This window comes from Mustela erminea, chromosome 2, assembly GCF_009829155.1.
Source record: "Mustela erminea isolate mMusErm1 chromosome 2, mMusErm1.Pri, whole genome shotgun sequence".
In the NCBI taxonomy this organism is placed as follows: Eukaryota; Metazoa; Chordata; class Mammalia; order Carnivora; family Mustelidae; genus Mustela; species Mustela erminea.
This window is the reverse complement of record NC_045615.1, coordinates 100546191-100568544: the sequence shown is the minus strand read 5'-3', so window position 1 is coordinate 100568544 and position 22354 is coordinate 100546191. Positions and strand designations below refer to the sequence as shown.

Sequence of the window (22354 nt, the reverse complement as noted above, 5' to 3'; positions counted from 1 at the left end):
TTGCAGTGGGAACGTGCGTCCCCTAGTGATCCTTACAGGGTTGTGGTGCCTGAAGGCCCATGCGGCACCTCGATTCCTTCAGTCCCAGAAACCACGGCGGCCACTGGTCTACGCCTCCCACACAGGGACCTGAGCTTAGAGTGTCTACATGGCTTGACCAAAGTCACTACGTCACTCGTAGATCAGGCGCCCATGCCGGGGTCTCCTGACCTGAAGCCCCAGGCCCCTTGCACCTACAACCACCTCCTCCTGAAACACGTGAAACCCCTTCTGCACTTAACTGACAGCTTTTCACAATGGTCAAAAGAGTTGGGTGAAAAACAGCACCGTCCTGCAATCTGGCAAGGAGGGAGGGTGATGGTGAAGACAGTCCCGTCTCCAGCTGACCCCCACACCTGGCGTCTCTACCCACACAGGTGAGGAGGAAAGATGGCTCTTATGGCCCCACCTCTGCAAACCACACCTGAAACTTGCCCCGAAGCTGAACCTTGAACTTACTTGAAGATGTTCGCTTCACACCGGCTACGGAGTCCACCTTTTTTTGCTGGTTGCTCGGGATCTTCCCTTTTCCCATAACCCCATTGGAGGCCACTGGGGGCTTTTTACCTTTCAACTGTTGAAATAGACAGTAAGAAAATTTAAAAACAAACCATAAAACAAAAACAAAAAACAACTTTTCTTCTTTTTCAGTAAGTTGTCTCAGTCCCTGAATCTTGCATTTAACCCACCACACACAGGAAACACAAGGGGAGTAAAAAAACCCATCTGGCTTCCAGGCACTGAGCTGCCGTGGTTTTCCTGCGCTGGCTGAGCAGCTCTGGAACTGAGGTCCAAGGCCGGTGAGGGACTTGGACTTGCCCAGTTGGGATGCAAGAAAAGCCATATAGATTTCTATTGGGATCATGAATGCTCATCAAGAAACTGGACCAGGCAATTGGGTATCCAAGAGCATTTGGTTGTGATTAGTGAAAGTTTGGGTTTCTAAACACGAACGGTTTTTCTTTCCAGGGGATGCTCTTTAAGCGAGCGGCTTGGCTGAGCTCCAGATTTCGGCCTGAGTGGCTATGCAGTCGGCTGATGTCCCCACGGGACAAAAAACTACCTTCTGCTTCACTGACGGGTCAGAAGGTGGAGGCAAGGGGAGAACATGGGACCAGTATGAAAGGGGTCTGAAGTAGCCACAGGTTCTTAAGACCCAAGCAATGGCACCTTCGCCCTTTTGCTATAGGCCGACAAATGCCATGGGTCCCCCAGCTGTGTCATCGATCCGGCTTGGTGGCAGGTGCTGATGGGAGCTGCTGCCATGGGACTCACTTTGGGGAGAATGCCCTCCCTTCAGATTCTGGCTCTAGGATTTGGGACACACTGGAGCAAGTTGTTAAAGTTTTCTGAGCTTCCATCTGCTCATTTAAATAAATAAATAAATAAATAAAGATACTGAATCCTGTCCACGGCATTCCTGAAAACGGGCAGAGGACACACCAGACAAGGGCACAACCTGTGGCACACTGGGGGTGCTTGGTAATTGGAAGGTGTCTCCGTTAACCAACAGGTGCCCATGAGAACGACCAAAGCTGCACAGGAAAATGAAAGGTGCTATAATTCCACTTACAAACGTGTTCCTACTGAAAATAGTAAAGATGAATAAAAAAACAACCCACACAGAAACAATGTATCAGACCATTTCAAACTAATCTGGGGACAATGCAAGCACGAGGTGTCATATTCCGTCCCACGATTTCTACCTAACAGAAACTGAATGCCAGCAAAAAAGCAAGTATGGGGATAGATGCGTGTTCAGTGAGTGAATCTTGGTTAAAAATCAGAAACAAATCCTAGGCTGTGATTGGATGGAGTCGACAGGCCGCAGGGAGCTGCCGTGAGCCAGCGAACCTGAGATGCTAGGACCCTACCAGGCACTCGGTATTTCTGAAAATTACCCAAGAAATGGAGGGGAAAGAATGTGAATTAAACTGTGTCCCTAGAGGGGCCTGTAGGTTAAGCCTCTGCTTTTGGCTCAGGTTATGATCCCAGGGTCCTGGGATCGAGCTCCGCATCGGGCTCCCTACTCAGAGGGAAGCTCGTTTCTCCTTCTCCCTCTGCCTGCTGTGCTGCCTACTTGTGCTCTCTCTCTAGCTCTCTCAAATAAATAAATAAAATCTTCAAAAAAAAGAATAAAGTGTGCCCATCTGCTTCATGTTTGCAGAGAATTCTCATGGCACCTGGACTCATGAGCAAAGCACACAACGTTCGTGGGCGGAAAGCGCGTGACCACACGCAATGAACATTTACACTGAGCCGTCGTTGTTTGCCGTAACTATGGGGTATGCTGCCAACGGCAGCGCGACACCAAGGTCATCACTGATCATTCAATCACAATCCAAAATTCTCATTACCATTGACTCGTTTTCAGGCGTCCCACTTTCAGACTCATTACAGAAGAACCCAGTTGTACCCTGAAAATCCTGCTTAACGTGGAAAGATTGGAAGCAATTACTACCTGGAGTCCAGCATTCCTCGTGTACCTGTGATGGAAATCTTTAAAAAAAAAAAAGCTTGCGGTGCAAGAATCTTCTGGAATGTTTTAGTGTTCCTGTCCTTGTTTAAAATCTTTGGCTTTAGTCAACGTACCGCACAAAACTCACAAGGGACTTTTCCGGGAACAGAAAGAGAGCCAGATTTAGACCATGAGATACCGGGCTTCTTCAGCCTCGAGCTAGTTTGGGGCGCTCCATCTGCCCCCAGGCAGCCCCACGGGGATTGCATTTGCAAACTCCATTCTGGTGGAGACAAAAATCCCACCTGACCCTCAATGAGTCTCATCTGCTACGGACCAGTGACCACCCCCCGCAGAGGACCGTGATTCAGACAATTCTAGAACAGGATGGAAGGAGATGCTGTACCTGAGCGCTGAGCCCGAGAGACGCCCTCCCCAGAGATGAGGGGTTAGTGGGAGGCAGACTGCAGGAGGGAGGGTATTTGTAATGGTTACAGGACAGTTTGTCGGGAGGCGGCCTAGAAGCCTTTCTGTCAGCAGGCGGGTAGCGCGCAAAGATTTTCGGAGACGGCAAGTTATCATACAGGACCGCGTTATCATAGAGCACCTCTTCTCCCAGGCCCCTGGCACCGGAAGCAGGAGGGCCGTCTTCGGGGTCCCACTGCAACACACAGCTTCATCATTAGTGCCCTCGGTCATGGAAAGCATGGCAGAGATTTTAGTACATTGAGATATTATTAGTACCCCCAGAACACATGCACGTACCACATAAAACAGGTCAGGAATGGAACACACACGCATACACGTGTACCCCCAGAACACATGCACATACCCCATAAAACATGGTCACCGATGGAACACGCACACACACACGCATACCCCCAGAACACATGCACATACCCCGTAAAACACGGTCACCGATGGGACACACACACACGCACACACACAAGCAGGCGGACAACGTTTCTGCTTCGAGGTTTCAGCCAAGGTTTCTTTTTCCCTTGAATCATTCCCAGGGTAACTGGCTTAGGAAATTTTTGTGTCATTCTGTTTTTTTAAGATAGAGGGGAAAAAAGAACTGATTTGACATTTCTTTCTTCAAAGAGCCAGATTTTGGAAGTTCTAATCTGGAGAGCAGAAGCTATGGGACGTAAGGAGAGGCCTGCCAGACCGGGGAGGGAGGGGGGTAGGCGAAACCCAGAGATCTGGCCACCTCCAGAAAGCACCTTGTGATCCCAGTGAAGCACTTTCGTTTATAGTCGTGACTACACCTGGATGTTGTTTGAAGTCCTTCACAATTGTTGACCCATGTGGTTCCCAGGGGACTCTCAAGAGGCAGGGGGAAACTGAGGCAGAGCCGGACTCCTACCCGCACAGGGAGCTGCCTCCCAGCTGCAGGCTCTCCCAGGGGAGAAAGGCCCCTCCTGACCCTCCCCATCTGTCAGGCAGGCCCCAGGGACTTGGGTGGCACAGGTGACTGTCACTGGGCCCCTGGCGGCCACACTCTTATGCCTCAAAGAAGCCCAGCGACCAAAGCATAGTCTGTCAAAAGAAAGAAATGCAATCATCGTAGAAAAGAGGACCTTTCAGCATATAATGGATATAATGGCATCGTCTTAGCAGAAAACCTTTTTACAAAGTACTAAAATAGCTACAGGCCGCTTCAGAGCCTGGACATGAAAGCATAAATGAAAACCTAAACTTACAACTGCAGCCAGAGCCCTTTCCATTTTAAAGGTCTTTGTAAATTGCTTTGCATTTACCAAAAGGAGAGAGAAATATTAATTCCTATGTTGTGCTCATCTTACCCTATTTTTGTACCCCTCTGGCAGCGGCTCCTTCTGCCAGACTGTAATCACAGCCTTTTGTTACGGAAATAGGAACAGCCTGAAACCTCAAGGGAGGAGCACTCTGTCCCTTCGCAGCCACTTCGAGGGGTCTATTTTTGTGACGCGGGGACACTCCTACCATCTAAACACAGCGGCCCACGCGCGCAGCCCGGATGGGACGGCCCCGTGAGGGTGACCGGCACACGCTCGCTCGTTTCAAAGCTCATTTCAAAGCTCTAGGTGGACTATCCCCTGCCCACACACCAGAGGATCGGGCTACAGGGAACGCTTCGAGAACAGACTCCATAGAGGTTTCAGGATTAAATCCTTTTGGAGACTTCGATCTGGGGCTGGTGTCATGGCGGCCCCCAGGGTGACAGAGATCGATGAAAGGTCAGGGATCAGCTCAGAAAGTCCAGCAGGAAAGGACTGCCTGGTACTGGGGCCCGGTGTGGAGGAGCAGACTTCAAGGAGGGGCCCGAGCTTCAGGACAGCTGTCACTAAAGCCAGCGAGCCGCCGACGCCGTGCACAAGACCTTGCGCTGTCTGCCCTCCTTGTGCAGAAGGAATGGCTCACAACTGCTGAATGCAGAGCCCTTGCACAACGGTGGCCCTTTCTCTCTGAGACAGAGGGCGCTGCGGGGACCCTAAAGCAAGCTCCTTTCTGGGGGCCGGCCTGAACCCGTGAGACCCACACAGAGGCACAAGGGCTGGTGGGTGGGATGGTGCTTGGGTGGGCTGGGGCTCTTCCAGGGGCTCAGCCCGCCCTGCAGCTTCCATGTTGAAGGGAAGGAAGGAGGGAGAAAACCCTTTCAGGGAACGAGGCCCAGAGGGGCCCTGGGGCGGGCAGGGCCGGAGGCAGGTTTGTGTTGCCGTCCGGCCGCGGAGGCTGAGGGCCCAAAGCGGCAGAGCATTCCATGGGAATGGGTCTAGGGACTGGGCCCATAATGAGGGCGACACTGCTCAGGGGGGCTGTGGGCACCGAGAACCGTTGGGAGCCAGTACCACCGGGGGCCACCCTGGACGTGGCTTGTGTCCAGGAAGACGCACAGAGACTGCTCGAAATCCTGCTCTCACAGAGGTCACCATGCAGCCTCCCCTAAGTCAGGGCCGCTGTGGGCAGCAGGAGCACCTCAAACTCTGAAGATCCCGGGAGTGAGGGTGGAGGTGGGGATGGGGGTCAGGAGCGCACATTTTCTCACTGGGCCGGGGCTCACTCCCTACCCCAGCCCTGACCACCCTGGCCTCAGACAGAAAACCAGCTCAGGGACCTGTAGGCAGGATGGGGTTGCACAGTGGCTCTGCTCCTACCCCTCTCCTATGTCCCGGCGTGGCCCCTGATCTTCACATGAGCCTGCCAGGCCTGGCCCTCACTCTGCGCTACACCCCCACCCCCTCTTCAGCCCTGCTGGACCAGAAGGCCATTATCCCTGGTGCAGAGCCTGAGCACTGGGGGACGTGCAGAAAATCGGGAAGGGGGGAGAAAGGATGGGACATGGGACACAGGATACAGGACACACAGCACGTGGTAACTGGCTGGCCACCTCTGACCCAGAGCACAGAAACCTTCTTTCCAGTCTGTTTCTCTCTCTGAGACCCCGGAGTCCTTGCCTGACCCCTGCACCTCCCTCAAGAAGACTATGGTCTCACCATTCCTGCCTCGGGCAGGCGTGGATTTTATGACCATGGAAAACAGGGAGCCGATTGCGGACCGCCGCCGAAGTATGGAGCATAGAATGGGTGAGGAAAACAAGAAAAAAATCTAACAGACTTTCCAAGCTTGAAAAAAACCAACAATCAACACATCCTATGCAAACTTTCGAACTAGATCTTGACACAGATGTCCAGACTAAGCCCACCCAATCCTGGGGGACCAATGGCAGGCTCATATCTTGAGTGCCCCTCTGGAGTGCCTACGGACTCCGCGGGCCTCATGCCTGGCGGACCAGGAGACGGCTTGGGGCCTGGTCCAGGGAGCATGCAGGGCGGCCTTGGCCGTGGCAATACTTCTTGTGATGGGTGTTCCCTGAGCTCTTTTCCAAGCACTGACTGCTGAGCGATAACCTGTACTGTACTCTCTTGTGATGTATCCAGGTTACAGACCCTAACGTGCTAGCCTTCACTTGGTATTCTCGGCTGTGCAGAGACACTTAAGTGATGACGAGGACCCTGAATGACACTCAGGGTCCTGAGGTCTGGTTCCCTACTTGTGCAGATGCAGATGAACGGCTAGTCAAAAACCAGGAGAGTAGGGAGGGGAAACAGTTTTCATCCTTGCCCCAGAGCATGGCGGAAAGCCCTGTGGCTCCCGGCTGGAAGTCAGGGGTCCCCAGGCATAAGTGTGCTCCCACCGCCCCACGTCTAATGTGCCAGAGCCCGGACTGTTGCCAGGAGGATGCACTCACCGAGCCGTTAATGCACGGGACGTCGTCGTAATGCAGGGCCGTGCCGCTGGGGTGCGCGTAGCCGTTGGCAGTGCTCCCCAGGTACGGGTTAGCAGAGATGCCGCGCCTGTTCATGAAACTGCAGGAGAGGAAGGGGGTTAGACCCTCCGCCAAGCAATCCAGAATCTTCCCTGAGTCCAGCTGGATGCTCAGGGCCGGGACGGAGGTGGCAGGGGACAAAAACACCAGCACCCCCAGCAGACATGATGTGTCCAGTGAGAGTGCCGAGGACAGCGTCGAGAGCAACCACCCTGCAGGACGGTGGCAAGGATGGTGGTAGAGCATGCTGGACAAGAGACACCGTTTGGCATGGGACCTGCTCAGTACATGCCACGCATTCCGTGTCTGCAGGGTGCAACAAGGGCGCCTGGCTGGCCGCCGGCTGGCTGGGGCACTGGCCCCACCCTCCGAGGGGCACATGCCATCTGTGGCTACTCTCCATCATTTTCCTGCCTGTCAACGCCAACACTCAAAGGCATAGACCCAGTGGGCAAAAGTGAGGGACTGACCATCTGACGTCTCTCGGGAAACTTCATGGACCCCCAGCTCTTTACAGCACCCAGTCCGCACACATTGCTCTGGTTCCCGTGTTCGTGTGGCACCGCCACTGCCCACCTCAACGCCACTCACCTCCCACCGGCCCTCCCACTCCTGAACTTGGGGGAGGTGGCTGGCAGCCAGCGCACATCTCTGGGAGGCCAGCTGGAGTGGTCACTCTCTGCGTACACGGCACTGGCGTCCACTGTGCGCCCAGAGCAGTCAGAGCGTTGCGTGGCCCTCGGGGCTTGGTGGCCACCCGCCACTTCTCTGCTTCTTCGTCACTCTGCAGTCCCCTCTGCCCAGCAGCTCTCCTCCCGAGGCCCCCGCGGTTCTTCCTGCCCCTGCGGGGACTCACTTCCCCGGGAGAGCCCCACCTGAGCCCCCACAGCAGGCAGCACTCCCCTGCCCCTCAGAGTCGCTGTCCTTCCCCTCCATGTGTGTGTCGCTCATCACCCCTTGACGTGTCCTGTGATAAGCTCATCCCCCAAACATCAGCCCCCAGAGCACGGCCGTGGTCCCTCCTGCTTGTTCTGGACCTCCCGTGCTGGCCCGGGAGGCTCTTGGCCAAGGCCTGCTGCACCGATGGACGCGCCAGTGGCTGACTCGTGAAGTTATGTTTGTTAGAAGTGGGTGATATGAGTGCCCAGGGAAGAGAGGATCCTGAGAGCACTTCCTCTGAACTAAAATAACTAAACAGCTAAACTACAATAGTCTGCAATATATATATTATATATTATATATAAAATATAGATTATATAATATATTATATATATTATATATACTATATATATAATATATATAGTATAATATATATATGAATATATATAGTATAATATATAGGCTTTTTTTTTTTTAAGCCCCACACTGGGTGTGGAGCCCAACGAGGGGCGCAAACTCACGACCCAGAGATCAAGATCTGAGCTTCAATCAGGAGTTGGAGCCTTAACCCACTGAGCCACTGAGCCACCTAGGGGCCCCAACCCCAAAATGATACTGTATTCCTTCGCAGGATCTTACATTTCTGGGATAACCAGATGCATAACAATGGGACGAAAGGACACTGGTGAGGGCAGGACAGGGAATGAGGGAATGAGGGAATGAGGGAACCCAGGAGCCCGCTGTCCAGGGAACCCCTTTCTGTGGTTCTGCATGCAGGTACGCCCTCTGCTGGGAGAAGGCAGGCACGGCAGTCCCGCCTCACGCAGGCTCTTCAATGGGTAAGACAAAACCTATAGGATTATTATGTACCTACAATACAGATAATTACATATAGGAAAAGGAAATGTGTAGACAAGGAATAAGCAAGAAGGAAAGCCAGAGAAATTTAAGCATGTCACTCTCTGCAACAACAGAGGATTTTTTTGTTTTAAAATACATATTTAAGTTTTTCTAACGTAAACGCCTCATTAGAGGGGATTTGGGGGTTAGGTAGCATGGGCACAGCTGACCCTGCACAGCGGTCACTGACTGGACAACCAGAGCCCTGGTGGTGAGGACTGTTGCACGCTTGCTGGGTGCTGGGGCACCAGGACAGAGCGGGGCCCCCCAGGGACGGGACAGACCTTGGAGCGGACACAAGGAGGGTGCTGCAAGTCAACGGGGTGTGGGAGGGAGCGACATCCCACACAGGCGCGGTCCAGCTGGAAGTGGCCTGGGCCTTTCAGAGAGGGACCTGTGCTCCGACACAGACATCTGGGCCCCAGGCAGCCCGGGAGCCCCGTCTGCAGCCCGGGACGCCTTCCTCTTGCCATAGAGGCTTTAGCCACATACAATAGTGGAAATGCCGTAAGAGAGGCCCAGGCCACTTGCTGAAGACATAAGCCTCTCCAAGAAGTAGAGGTACTGTGTGAAAAGACAGCGTAAGGTCTACTGTCTAACCATGGCCAAGCATACGGTTCTGGGGTAAGACAGGCGTTGCCGTGGCTGGGAGGCCGGCCCCGCCCTCCACCCCAGCACCTCTCCACCCACCCCGCGGGAGCCCGTATCTGCCTCCTGCCTCTGTGGACCGGCCACAGCAGTGCATCAACAGAGTACGTCCCCTTGCCTCTGTCTTATTCCCCCAGCACAACACCCTCGAGGTCCATCCCATTGTAAGGGGTTCCGGTGAGAAGGCAACTCGGGTTGATGGGTCCCTCCCGGTCTGTCTGCTGCCCTCTCTGCCCACACGGATCCACGGCCTTTTAGCGCCCCGTGCCGCCTCCGCCCCACCCACTATGACTAGCAATAGCTCATGGGTCTCCAATGGAGCATCACTTGAAACAGTTTCAGGGAAAAAATCCAGAATGTTTCCCTTGTGTCATATAATCTATGCACCTCGTTTAAAAATAGGCTAGGCCTGGGGAAAATACATTCCAACTGTTTACCATTATTGATATTCCTAAATACACCGCTTCTCCTGGGAGAAGTTAAATGACTGTTCCTTCTTTTACTGCCTTCTTCCCAAAATATACCACGGTCTTCCCCCTTCAGACATATCCAGCTCACAGACACTCCCCCGATGACCTTGAAAGGATTCATTAACCAACTGCCAATTTGCATAAAAGCAAAAATTAATTTAATCCCAGGACATTTATGACACTTGCAAGCTGCCATATTTTATATTCTGAACATCATTTGCTTGTTAAATCTCTTCTCTCCAGTTGTATGCACGTGTTCAGCTAGAACACCAAAAGCCGAAAATAACCTTTATTGCAAACTAACATTTATAAAGGTTTTAATGAGGTAGCAAAATTCCTGTAGCCCTAAGCTCCCTATGCATGTATTTTTAATAAGTAATTTTTCAATGTTGTCATCTATGTCCTTTCTCAAACCTGGGACCTTCCCCCATTTGGTTCGATGAATACTCATCTGGAAGGCAGAGGCAGAGTTTTGTTCTAGGGGAACTGTTCTAGGGGGGTTTCGTTTTAGGGGAAATGCGGTTACTCAGGCTGCTCTGCGGTGTGGTTTCCAGTGGCTCATCACAGCTGGAGACACACATGCACAACGACGGGCTCTGTGCTTCGTGAGTTAATCAAGTTCCGAAGAAGCAGTTAAGCACCACAAACTCCTTTCTCTCCGGTCGCTCTAGATGCGGAGATTTTGCAAGACCTGGTTTATGGATATTACATTTCTTGAAGAGCCACTGGAGTAAATGTGCTCGTTTACTGCGTGTGCTGAGTGACCAGGGGGCTCGCTGTGACCCACGTGCCTGTGGCTGAGGGGACAGAGTGTGGTTATGTACTTGGTGGTTATTATATTGAACAAAAACAGAAGAGTCAGTACTTGACTGTCACCCCGATTTGACACAAAGGACAGTCTGTAAGAATGGGGAGTCTGGACTTTAGGAAACCTCTAGGGTCACTGGGGATTTTCTGGAAGAGTTGTATGCAGAAATTAATTCATGTAGTCAAGGCTATTCACCTGAGTTGGCTATAGCCTGGGCCTGATCCCTCCTAGGAGCCCACGTTGCCTCCACTGGCCCCAGAGCATCTTAGCCAAGCCCTAAATGTCCCTATTATGGCACCACGCAAGAGACATATGGAGACTGTGCGAACTCGCCGCACGCACCATGTGTGTGTTCAAACTAGACGGTGGAGCTCCTGGAGAACAGGCCAGTGTCGCTGTGGACACTGGGTCTCCCCATCACAGAGCACCGGTGGGTCTGCCCACAGCGGCTGCTATGTCTGCCATCACAGGCGGACGATATGACCCGATTACCTGCTTTGTTGCGAGCCACCTGTCCTCAGCCTCTAGTGCAGACTCTACCAGCGAGGGAAGCAGAAGCAGGGGTCCAGGGATTGGAGACACGAGACCAGGGCAAGCTCCTGACATTGCCCCAGATACTGCCTTCCCAAGCCCAGTCTCTACAAAGGAGCTGAGGCACTGAGAGGTTACCGATCCCTTGTCCCGACTTTCCACTAAGTAAAAAGCATGCAGGACCAGAGCCAGAGTTCCCTCCTCGTCCAGCAGCTCTACCCTCTCAGCCCCAAGGCACAGGCCTTCGACCAGCACTGTCATGAAACCAGTTTAGGCCTATTGGGCTGCCTGAATCTCAAATGCCCTTGGGGTACATGGACCTAACCTCGAAGACTGCTGCTATGATTAGCTTCGTTGCCATTATGTTACAGAAATATGGGTCAGAACAATGTTTTCATACATACAAACCTTCTTAAAAAATAAAACCACAAACCACAATTTAAGTTTTGAAAGTACATGACCCATGACCTTGAAAACTCGGCCCTCCTTACAGCAGATGTAAATCATTTGTTGCACAGAATTCTCCCCTTAGTACACGGGTCAGTGAACTAAGGCCACAGGCCACGTCCCGTCTGTTGAGTGTTCCCGCAAATAAAGTTTTATGGGAACACAGCACATCACAGTCTGTGGCTGTGATGGCAGAGCGGGTAGTTTCAAGAGGAAACGTTTGGCCCCTGAAGCCAAAGATACTTATGTCTTGCACCTCACAGAAAAAGTTCCTCACCCCTGCTCTGGTAGAAAACACGGAGGGAGGAAATGACAAATATTTCAGCAGAGTCTGGATCAATATTACACAAAAGCAACAGTCTTTAGTGGGTTTCTCACCCAAGTCTATGCACGCAAAAAGTAACCATTAGGGAAAGAAGAGCAGATCTTACCAGAAGGTCTGTTTGGCTGTCTGGATGACATTTGCAGATGTCTCCACGTCGATGTAGTCGTAGTGCAGGGTGCCAGGGTCTGTGGAGGACCCCGTCTCGGCCAGCAAAATCCCAATCCACCTGCCCATGTCCTCCGAAGAGGAGGCCTGGGGAGAAGGGAGAAGTGGGCACGTGTTTAAGTGGCGGTAAGGAGTCTCGCATTCCCCCACACGTCTGCCCAGACCCTGCTTAGCAGCGAGGGGTGAGCGTGCGCCTGGAAGCACGTGGGGAGCACGAAGAGGCACAGAGACGCGGTCCGGCCCATGTAATGCCCTCACACATGTGCACACTAAGTCCTGGTGCAGGATGTCACAAAATTGGAGTCCTGGGGTGCCGCGCTGTCACTTTGGGGAAAGGCAGCAGGTGTGTGGTGCGGAAATTACCATGGGGAGTTAAATCTCAGCTGAAGGAAGTTGTCTAGAAAGCGTCATTAATTTGGCAACAAATTATGGCCAGAAGGAGGAGCTCCTCTAAGCCTCTGCTGTCCTGAAACCCCATAGGGCCCATGCCTCCCTGGGCCCTACCCGAACTCTGTCTCTAGCGCCCCAGACCCTCTTTAGCCCTTGCTGGGGCCTCCTAACCTGGCCTGAAAAGGCCATCTTAATTCTCTTGATTAGATGGTACAAACAACTTTCATTCCATCTGTTGTGTTTGTACCAGTGGGATTATGCTTTCTAGTCAGTAGCTGCTTTATATGTGACATTTTTGAGATGTTTGAAATGGTCCCCACCCCAAATTGAACCTGTTGAATGTGCAGGTTTGAGTGAGAGCCCTAAGATCCTGTTCATTAAATTTTTAAGTTGTCTTCATTATGTGATTTAGAAAATCAGAAATTGTACATTTATACTGGTATTCAAAACATCTGATTCGTCAGAATATAATGTTTAAGGTTTAGGGGACACTGAGCTATTTAGTAAGTGCATGAGTTAATGGAATGTGAAAGAAAAAACAAATATTTTCATTAAAATTACTAATTTTTAATATAAAGATCTATTTTTAAAATTTATTTATTTGAGAAACATGGAGAAAGAGCACAAGCAAGGGGAATGGCAGGCGAAGGGAGAAGCAGGCTCTCCGTTGAGCAGGAAGGCCGACACGGGACTCGACCTCAGGACCCGGGGGATCGTGACCTGAGCCGAAGGCAGACGCTTAACGACTGAGCCGCCCGGGCTCCCCAGAAAGATCTATTGGGTTTAACTTAAGGACTAAAGAGAATGAGGTTTTCTATTTATAGCCTGGCAAGTTGAACATAGCTTGGGATCCATGTAATCGTAAATAGTCCCAGAGCCGTTAACGTGACAGAAGCCATTTTTTCCCGTGCTCATGCAGTTGGCTGTAACCAGTCCTCCCTAGCCAGGACTGAGTGAGGCCCCAGGACAAGCCACAGGCACTCCAGTCCCGTGCCTCACAGAGGGAGAGTGTAGCCAATGTTCGTGGAATTAAAATGAATTCATTTGAATACTTGGGTAAATTAAAATCCCATATGTTATCTTCATCGGAGGTCCTTCTATCCTTCTTCAAAACAAATCTGCAGCCAGGCTGTGTCTATGACTGCGCCCATAGTGACTGGCTGCTACTATTCTATCTAAGCACTTTAAACAAGTATTTGAACACTCTATGAAACATGAGATTGATACAATTACTCTGGAGCTTATTAACTGTTCTCTTCATAAAAAAAATAGTCTTGTAAAATATTCTCTTGTAAAGCCTGGGTGGCTCAGTGGGTTAAGCCTCTGCCTTTGGCTCAGGTCACGGTCTAGGGTCCTGGGATCGAGCCCCGCATCGGGCTCTCTGCTCAGTGGGAACCTGCTTCTCCCATCTCTCTGCCTGCCTCTCTGCCTACTTGTGATCTCTGTCAAATAAATAAATAAAATCTTAAAAAAAACAACAACAACCCTGTGATGTTGGGCTGAAATGAAAGGTATTAGTTACAATCCCATGGCTCTTAAAAAGAAATAGATATGGAAGTGTATATATGAGTGCACATCCGTGTGTCTACAAAAGCTCACAAATACATACATGTGAAAACACATACACACACCCATGATTCCACCAGGAGGAATCCTGAAGACATGGTTGAACCCAGGCCTGGGTGAAGGAAAGGTACAAGCTGAGCCTAGAGCATTCTTATCAAAGAATGACAGGGCCCATGGCGTCTTACCACAGGGACACAGCAAAGGCTGCAGGGCCTAGTTCAGGCCTTCCACTGACCCAGTCTGGGATGATTCTACCCAAGTAAATCACATCAAGAAAGCATTACAGTCACTGATTAAAACGATACTCTCAGAATCCCCACCAATATACAGAAAGGGATTAATAATTAAATGGGAGGGAGGGGAAACCTTTCTCACAGCAGATCTGAACGATGAGCATAGAGGCGTAATGGAGTTACAAGGTCCCCACTGAGCGCCCGTCATTCTGGTGACTGCCCCAGGCAAGCCTCATCCCTGGAAACTGACATTAGCAGGTGCAGCTGGGAGGCTAATGGGCTGTTCCCATAGAGGGCCTCGAAGTATCTTTCCACGTGAGGCTTCTAGAGATGAAGGGGAGGTCTGGTGAGCGTGCGGTGGAAAGCACACAGACACCCAGCCCAAGGGGGTGCAGTCAAAACCCCTGGGGCAGAGCGACAGGTGAGTCTGCTGGTGGGAGGTGCTGTGCCACCCACCACCGCTTCCACAGGCGCTGGCTGGGAAGCCCACCTGGAGCCCAACAGCAGGGAAACGGCATGCGCACCCAGACCGAGTGGGCCTCTACACAGGAACTGGTCCATACCCTCCACATGTCTTGCCACCATGAAAACAGCCAGCTGGAGAAAGGGACAGCGGCTGAGGCGACACACAGTCTGGGGTCTTCTCCTGCATGCAAGGGACACTGTCCAACTCGGAAAAGCTGGCACTGTCCAACTCGGAAAAGGCACAAGAGGGCCTCCCTCCCCAGGCCACCCCCGGGGCTGCCCCTTCCCCCTTCCGGGATCAGGCATGCGCCAGCTCAGACCTCTGTCCCCTTGCTCCCTGTCCCTGGGCTGCTGTCGAAGCTCACACGGGAGACCTGCCTTATTTCACACCAAGGCCACAGTTTCCCACTTTCTCCCCAGCATGCACCCCACAGTTTTCAGCCTGCATAAATCTTACTAAGTACAGACTTTGACTCAGTGCTCACATTTTACAGGTGAATCAAAAAGTTGAGGGAGAAAAAAAAGATGCGGTGTGATCCCAGTGTGGGCAGAACGAGGACGGGGGCCCAGACTTGAGGATTCCAGGAGGTCCCAGGACCACGAGTCTGCAGCTGGCCGCAGTCAGCCGCAGTCCATCCAGGCCAGCCTCACGGGCTATCAACCCGGGGTACAAAGAACTCCAGTGTTAGTATCCCCCCACATCCCCCCGCCAAAAATAGTCATTTCTGTGAAGAGCCTCGGAAACAATCTCCTATCTCCTATCAGGACCTTTGAGATGGCCTCATGGGCCACTGTGATCTTGGCCCCAAGGCCTGGACTCGCTCCCATCCATCACTACAGTCGTTCAGAATCTGGCTCTATGCCTGAGTAAGGGACTGCCCCCGAGCCGTTCCAGCAAACCTAAGGCAGCCTCGTTCCCGCCACTGACACGGCCCTTGTCCGCCAACTCAGAGGGTTCCCAGCCCTGGTACGCGGGCACAGGTGTGTGTGCGTGTGAGTCTTTGCATCTTAGTCACGATAATGTGAACGCACAAAAAGAGAAAAGGAGGTCCGAATTCACAGTGGGCAGAAAATATATAGTGTAACAGAGGGAAATAAAACTGCCAGTTTTCAGCAGGGAGCTAAGAAACCAGCTCCATTTGCTCTTCTGCTCTGGAGAAGAATTCGTTCCAGGAGAGCAGGCAGACATGGAACGAACGCACACAAAGCCGAGGGCTCTTCAGAATTAAAGACGTTCTTTCTGTTTCTGTAGGACTGGCACGCGAGCCACGGTCTATAAGGTTGTCTAAAAACCCGTGTTTCATCTGTATAGAAGAATATTCCTAAGGGCAAGTTAAAGAAATAACGTCGTTTCACGGTGGACCACAGTCAGGGGAAAAACGAGTTATTTTTCTGCTGCTTTCAGGAACCAGTACACTGTACGGAGTCCCGTATCTCATCTCCCTGCAAAGGCACGCGGGGGAAAGGAAGCCTGGCGGAGGACGGCCGGTAAGAACAGGCACCAGCCCAGGGAGGAGGCAACAGAAAAGGCCAGCAGAGACCCCCACGGCGGTGGGGGAGGCACGAAGGACACGGCTGGAAGCCGCGGTGCCCCGGGGAAGGATCTCGGGAGCGTGGCCGCGGATGGCACCTTACCTCCAGCACGGCCACCTCTTGCCCATTGCGAAGCAGTCGGAAGGTCAGGGGATGCTTGGAGTCCAAGCCCGGGATCACGTCACAGCCTCGGAGAGGAACAGACACGATGTGGGTCTTGAGATCGGTCCTGTCCTTGTGGAAGATGAGTCTGTTGTCCTTGACTCGGCACCAGCGCTCCCGCCAGCGGCTGTTGGAGAGCACGTTGAGATAGCCTGCGAGGGGACCGACGGCGGGCGGTCAGAACGCGGAAACCAAACCCGCACCCTCCGCGGCCCGGCCACTCCCTCCAGCCAGCTCTGGGTCTCCTCGTGAAGCAGACAGCCCGCCCCAGAAGCCCCCGCGCTCCCGCAGTTTGAGGATGTTGTCAGACAGGTGAAGCCCACCCGGACGGGCTTGAAAGGCTTCGGTCTGAAAGCCCGTGTCTCTGACCCTGCATGACACTGTTACCATTATGGGGAGACCCGAGTACCCCTGCGCACGGGATCGAACTGTGAGAACCACCACCGTCATTTCTAAAAGAGGAAGGCTCAAATACGAGAAACTGATCGCCCTCGTTTGTCACAAACAAATGAGCAGGCAAGCACACACAACGGGAGCTGAGGAGGCATGGGATCCAGGTTTCACGGGGTGGAGGCCTTGCATACCGGCTCCACAATGCAAGGAGGAGATCGCCCCCTGCCTTTGACACGGAGGAAGGCAGCGACATGGCACAGAAAACTCAGGTCCAAGAGGAAGAAATAAAACGAGGATGCTTGAAGTCATCCAGCCACCTTGTCAGCTCACGCACGTGTGCACACGTGCCCATGCCCACACACCCCGAATCCTCTCCAGTTCTGATTTTTACGATGCCTTCCCAAAGGGTTTGGGAGGATGCACCTGGCTTCTCTCTGGGTCTCTACCACACTTTGTTTCTGCATCTGCACATCATTAGCCATGGATAAGTGCTAGGCAATCCCAGAAAACAGGACCCCAAGCACTCAGGTAAGTCACAGGGCTCCACTCTCTGCCCAACAGATGAACACTCGCTCAATGAATTCCCGAAGTGAACATGCAGAGTGGAAGTTTGCCTTCGGCTCAGCGTGACATCCGTTCTACTGATAACCCCTAAATGCCAGAAGCACTGCTTCTCCCGCAACCAAAGCTTACACTTGGGGCCCACATGGCTGTGTTTATGAAATAAGAGAGAAGGGGGACAAGCCAACCCAATGGCTCAAGGGCAAGGGACCCAAGTTCCTTGCATTTTGCATATTTAGGAGGGAGTGCAGGGAGGAGGAGAGAGGCTGGGGTCTGACTGGAGTCTGAGGGGCTCCTCTGCAAAGGAGTGGGGCTACCCCTGACGTGGGACTGGGGCAGGCCACCCGGAAAACCGGACCTGAGGCTTTTTAAAAAGATTTTTAGAAGATTTTTCTTTGTCAGAGAGAGAGAGAGAGCGAGCGAGAGAGAGCGAGAGAGAGCACGTGTGCACAAGGAGGGGAGAGAGAGGACCGCGCCAAGCATGAGCCACCATGCGGGGCCAAGGCCAGACGTGGCGGTGTATCTAAGAGGAAGCAGGTGGCGCACGGCAGATGTCCAGGAACTCAGGGAACTCACGGGGGAGTGAGCTTCACGGGGAAGTCCTGCCCTCCAGGATACTCACAGACCTTGTGGCTGGGGTGGGCGCGAGGGACACCCCCCGTGCCCGAGTGGTTCAGGGGCAGGCGCAGGGACGTCTACAGGCCTGGCAGCATGTGAGCACGGGAGACAAAGGCTTGAAACATCCAATGACTGGGTGATAGGAGCCTTGGAAACGACCGTAGGAGCCTGGCCTTGACGCACACGGGGACAGGAAGTGAGGTGTTACGATGTCTCTTGAGGAATCTAAGCTGTAAGACCTCAGAGCACAGTGGACTTCTCGGTGACAGTGACCACGTTCCATTCAAGCTGGTACGTGACTGTCTACTGAAGAACTCGGCACTTGGGGACACTGTCTCGGGGCCTCGGTGGCCATGTGGAGGGAGCAGTTCCTGAGCACATTCCACTCAGCAGGGGGTGGTCATCCTTGGGACAGGTCAAGGCACTCTCAGGACATTTCCTTCCCTAAGTGAACCGGCCCAGTCACCAAAGTTATGGATCTCTTGACATTTGAGTCATAAAAGAGATGATTATATTGGACAAACCCTCATTTTATTTAGAGCATGACATCACAGGAAATGACCACGTCTTAATGCCTTTCTCAGATTTATTTTCAGTTCCGAAAAGGGAAGAGCAAAAAGAAAATCACAGCGGGTGAGGCCTGTTTCTACAAACAGGAAAGCCCGTGGTAACCAGGCTCACTGCCCTTTGCTCTTCTCTGAGAGGGGCAGCCCTACAGTCCCATCTTCCGGCGGGCGGGAGCCCAGGGAAATGAAGACAGTCCATCGGAGGCATCTGGGGTCACAGGGTAGGTTCCCATGCCCCCTGACATGCTGATGGGGTGGGGACACTGGGTCCCAATGGGCCCCAAGCATAGTTCAGCTGGACCACAAACCGGCCACCAGGTGGCGCCAGAGTGCAGCCAGGCCTGGGGATGTGCGGACCACGGGGTCCTCCAGGAGTCCTCCAGAGGTCCTCCAGTGAGAACCGCACTCCCCACCCCAGGCTCACCCGCCAGCCCAGGGCAGTTCCATGAACTGCATGAGGCAATTTCAACGCAATTTGATTTCTTTTTAGATCCCATCCATCGCACTAGGTGAGATGTTATGGGTAGTATCTTTGCAGTTGGGAATGTCACTGGTGTTTTGAGATTATTCTTGCTCTGAATTCGAAGATTGCTTGCAAAACCATGGCAAGAGGCTCAAGGTTTCATTAAAGCTATAAAATTAACGTTATGGGCCCGAGATTAAACAAACACCTGAGCAGAGGGGGGACAGACACAAACGCTCTTGCATTCCACCATTTTGAGCCCTGGCATCCTGGCCTCCACGTGAGCTACTCTTGAGTTCAGGCAGCTACAGAAGGACAGGTAAAGTGGGGCCAAGTGTCCCCGAGTTCCCCTCCGTGGGGCAGGACATGTGGCGTCTCCCTGCCAGGCTTGTCTCGGTTTATAATCAGCTGGGAGGAGACGTCAGGGGGAAAGGGGGCCGGGGATACCAAAGGTCATGATGCTGCCAACGGCCAGACCCTGTCCCCCCGGCGCCCAAGCCCCCACCTAACCTTCTTAGGGGCCTGTCTTCCAATAGGCGCACGTGCCCCAGAACGGGGATGCTGATGCCCCAGCTCAGTGACTTATACCAAGAATTCCTTCCGCCTCTTGATGAAAGGTCGCCTGATTTTTTGTGGGGTAGATTGTAATAGTAGGTAAGAAAACCCCTCCCGCTGGAAACTACACAAAGTCCCCGAAGAACTGAGCTAGGAGGGGCCCTGGAAACATCCAGCAAGGCTGTCAGGCTAGATCAACTTCTGCTGACCCCTGGGACCCTCCACCTGGGACCTGGGACTGCGCCTTCCATGTTTCTGATGACCCAGGCCGCACACCGGCACTGCCATGACGCTGCCTTGAATCCGTCTGCGTGCTCAGGTCTTTTAAAAAATAAGCATGTCAGGTGAACCAATGAGCGATCACAGCAAGCGTTTACTGAGTGTAAATTATGACCTCGTTATGAAGCACCGAGCTTAGCGCTCATGATTTCATCTTTAATTTCCTTAGGAGAACAAGGTCAGGAGGAGCCTGTCTCACAGAGGGAAGAACCAGAGGCTCAGGGAGGCAATACAATTGGCTTAAGCTAATTTATTCCCTCTGCGAGCTGGCTGAGCTGCCTTTGTCTGCCAGGCTCTGTGCTGGGCACCGGGGCACGGCTGGGGTGCACGGTAGTTCTTGGTCTCACCGCGGAAGGCAGGAGAGACCGCTGCAGCATTGCCCTGAGACAGGACCATCAGAGGCTCTGACCCGGGCCACACAGAGACTTGGGTTTCAGTGCAGGACCCTGTTTGCGCAGCTCCCAGCTGGTAGCCGGGACGGTGCAGAGAAGGTGGCCAATCAGGAGGCCGGAGTGCGGGTCCAGCGGGGGACAGATGGGGCAGAGAGGGAGAGGACACGCATCTCCAGACAACTGCTGAGTTCCTACACAGGCTCGTGAGCACCAGCGAAGGGCAAAGAGAAGGTCCTTCTTTGCTCAGGGGACTGGCACCCACCTCCGATCATGGTGTGCAGTGGCTGTGCACAGCGCTCCCCCAACTGACACCCCCAGCACTGCCCAGCCTCAGGGCAGGAAGGAACAGCGCTGCCAGGCTGCCCGGGGGGACTCACTGCCCCTCTTCGCTCCCCGGGGGAACGATCTCCCATCCCCCAACAGGATCGTTATTACGCGTCTAGAGACCCACCTGCCCAGCTACATTTCATAGAAGAGCTGGATTCGAACCCAGGTCTTGGTTGCTCTTGGGAGCTCTCCTCTGCCTGCCTAGCAGCACGGTCCCTCTGGCCTGGCCCTTCCGGCCCTGCTCACCGTGCAGGGACCACGGCTGCACGGCCCCAGCTTGGCACGACAGGGGTCTCGGGCCTTCATCCAGCTGACATTTTCTGCCTACGACTTTGCAGCTATACCCAAACCACTGGGAACAGTCATTTCCCCCTTCCTTTCTCTACAGGCCCCTTCTCTGGCCACTAGACAAAGGGAAGAGCCACAGGACAGTCTTAAAATCTTGTAGACAGAGGACGTTCTCTTAATAGAGGCTAAAGATGTCCCCTGAGCTGTTTGGTAGAAATCCATCCATGGGTAATTACAGGCTCCAGATTCCTCCCTTCCTGCCCTCAGCGCGACCGACTATGTTTCCAAGAAAGTGCCAGCAGCAGGATTTCCTGCAAGGCCTGCTCACCAATGCAGGGAGGCTGGTTATGAGGGGTTTGAGTAGGCAGTTGCCGAAGGCAGGGGCAGAGCTGGGTCAGCGGGCCAGCTTACCCCCACACACATCCCCCCCGCCGCCACTGGCTGTGCCATGGCTTTGTGGGGCTCTGTGTTCTGGTTTGTAATGAGGGTCTGGACCCCACTGTCTGCCTTGCCTGCCACATGAATGTGGCTTTTCATGAGAGAATTCCTACTTCTTCCGCTGACCTAGAGCAGTTTAAAACACAAAAACAAGAGCCTCCTGGGTGGCTCAGGCAGTTAAGTGTCTGATTCTTGGTGTTTTGGCTCAGGTTGTGATCTCAGGGTCCTAGAACCGAGCCCCACATCGGGCTCCACACTCAGTATGCAGTCTGCCACAGATTCTCTCTCCCTCTCCCTCTGGCCCTCTCCCACTCCTGCACACACACTCTCTCTCAAATAAACCTTAAAAAAAAAGTCAAAAATGAAGATGAAAAAGCAGTTCCCTTTGTTGGCTACTTCCTTCCTTCCATTTTTCATCTCTGACTCCCCTGCGGGGCCAACCCGCGAGGACAAACCATCTCACACCAAGTGCTTCTCGCAGCACCGGGGGAGGCAGAGTAGACAGGAAAGAGCACTTCGGCTCCAACAGATTCGCGTTTTTCCTTCTGCCCCTCGGTGCCAGAACTCTGTGTGGTCCGGTGTCGTTCTGCCCCCTCGGTGTACCACCACCCAGGGCGGCCAAGGCTTGACAAAGGACGTGACCGTATGGGGCCCACTGAAGTCTCACACGTGGGGCTGCCTAGATCCCCAACCGTCAAGGCCAGAGGGAGCGGGGACCTAACCCCGGACCTGCTCTCGGGGCTCAGCTCACACCTGGCTCCTGTACGCTCTGGCCCCCACCCACAGTGACACCCCCTGCACCCTCCCCGCAGTGCCAACTCCTCCTATTGCCCTGACACAGTTCACGCCCTGGGATGTGATGGCTGTCGAACGGGTTCATATCTGTCTGTATGGCCAATGTTGGACGCTTGGGGCAGTGTATCCCCCAGCTAGGCCCCATCCGTGGGCAGATGGATGCTCACTTTAACACCAGGGAGAGCAGAATGGGTTTGCAGAGGGACGCGACCAGGGACCTGGTGACAGGACATGGGTTGGGCCACTGGGGTGTCCGGGCACCACAGCCCAGCCTCAGTTCCTAATAGAGGCCAAAGCCTCATCACCTGGCTTCTAGGGCTGTTCTCCAGTGAAGGGCTGTGTGGTGGC

At 53.2% G+C, this 22354-nt stretch overlaps 1 protein-coding gene across 8 annotated transcripts in view; it reads right to left on the bottom strand.

Moving 5' to 3' along the window:
* AFAP1 (actin filament associated protein 1) overlaps positions 1–22354 on the bottom strand; it is a 130354-nt gene that overhangs the window by 11374 nt on the left and 96626 nt on the right. For 7 of the 8 annotated variants that reach the window (XM_032333733.1, XM_032333734.1, XM_032333736.1 and 4 more), the window contains 5 exons: positions 16272–16483; positions 11924–12069; positions 6732–6849; positions 2904–3158; positions 499–613 (listed from right to left, as the gene is read on the bottom strand). In XM_032333733.1, coding sequence (XP_032189624.1) covers positions 499–613; positions 2904–3158; positions 6732–6849; positions 11924–12069; positions 16272–16483 — 846 coding nt within the window. The remainder of the gene's footprint in view (positions 1–498; positions 614–2903; positions 3159–6731; positions 6850–11923; positions 12070–16271; positions 16484–22354) is intronic. The other variant, XM_032333740.1, reaches the window with a different exon arrangement.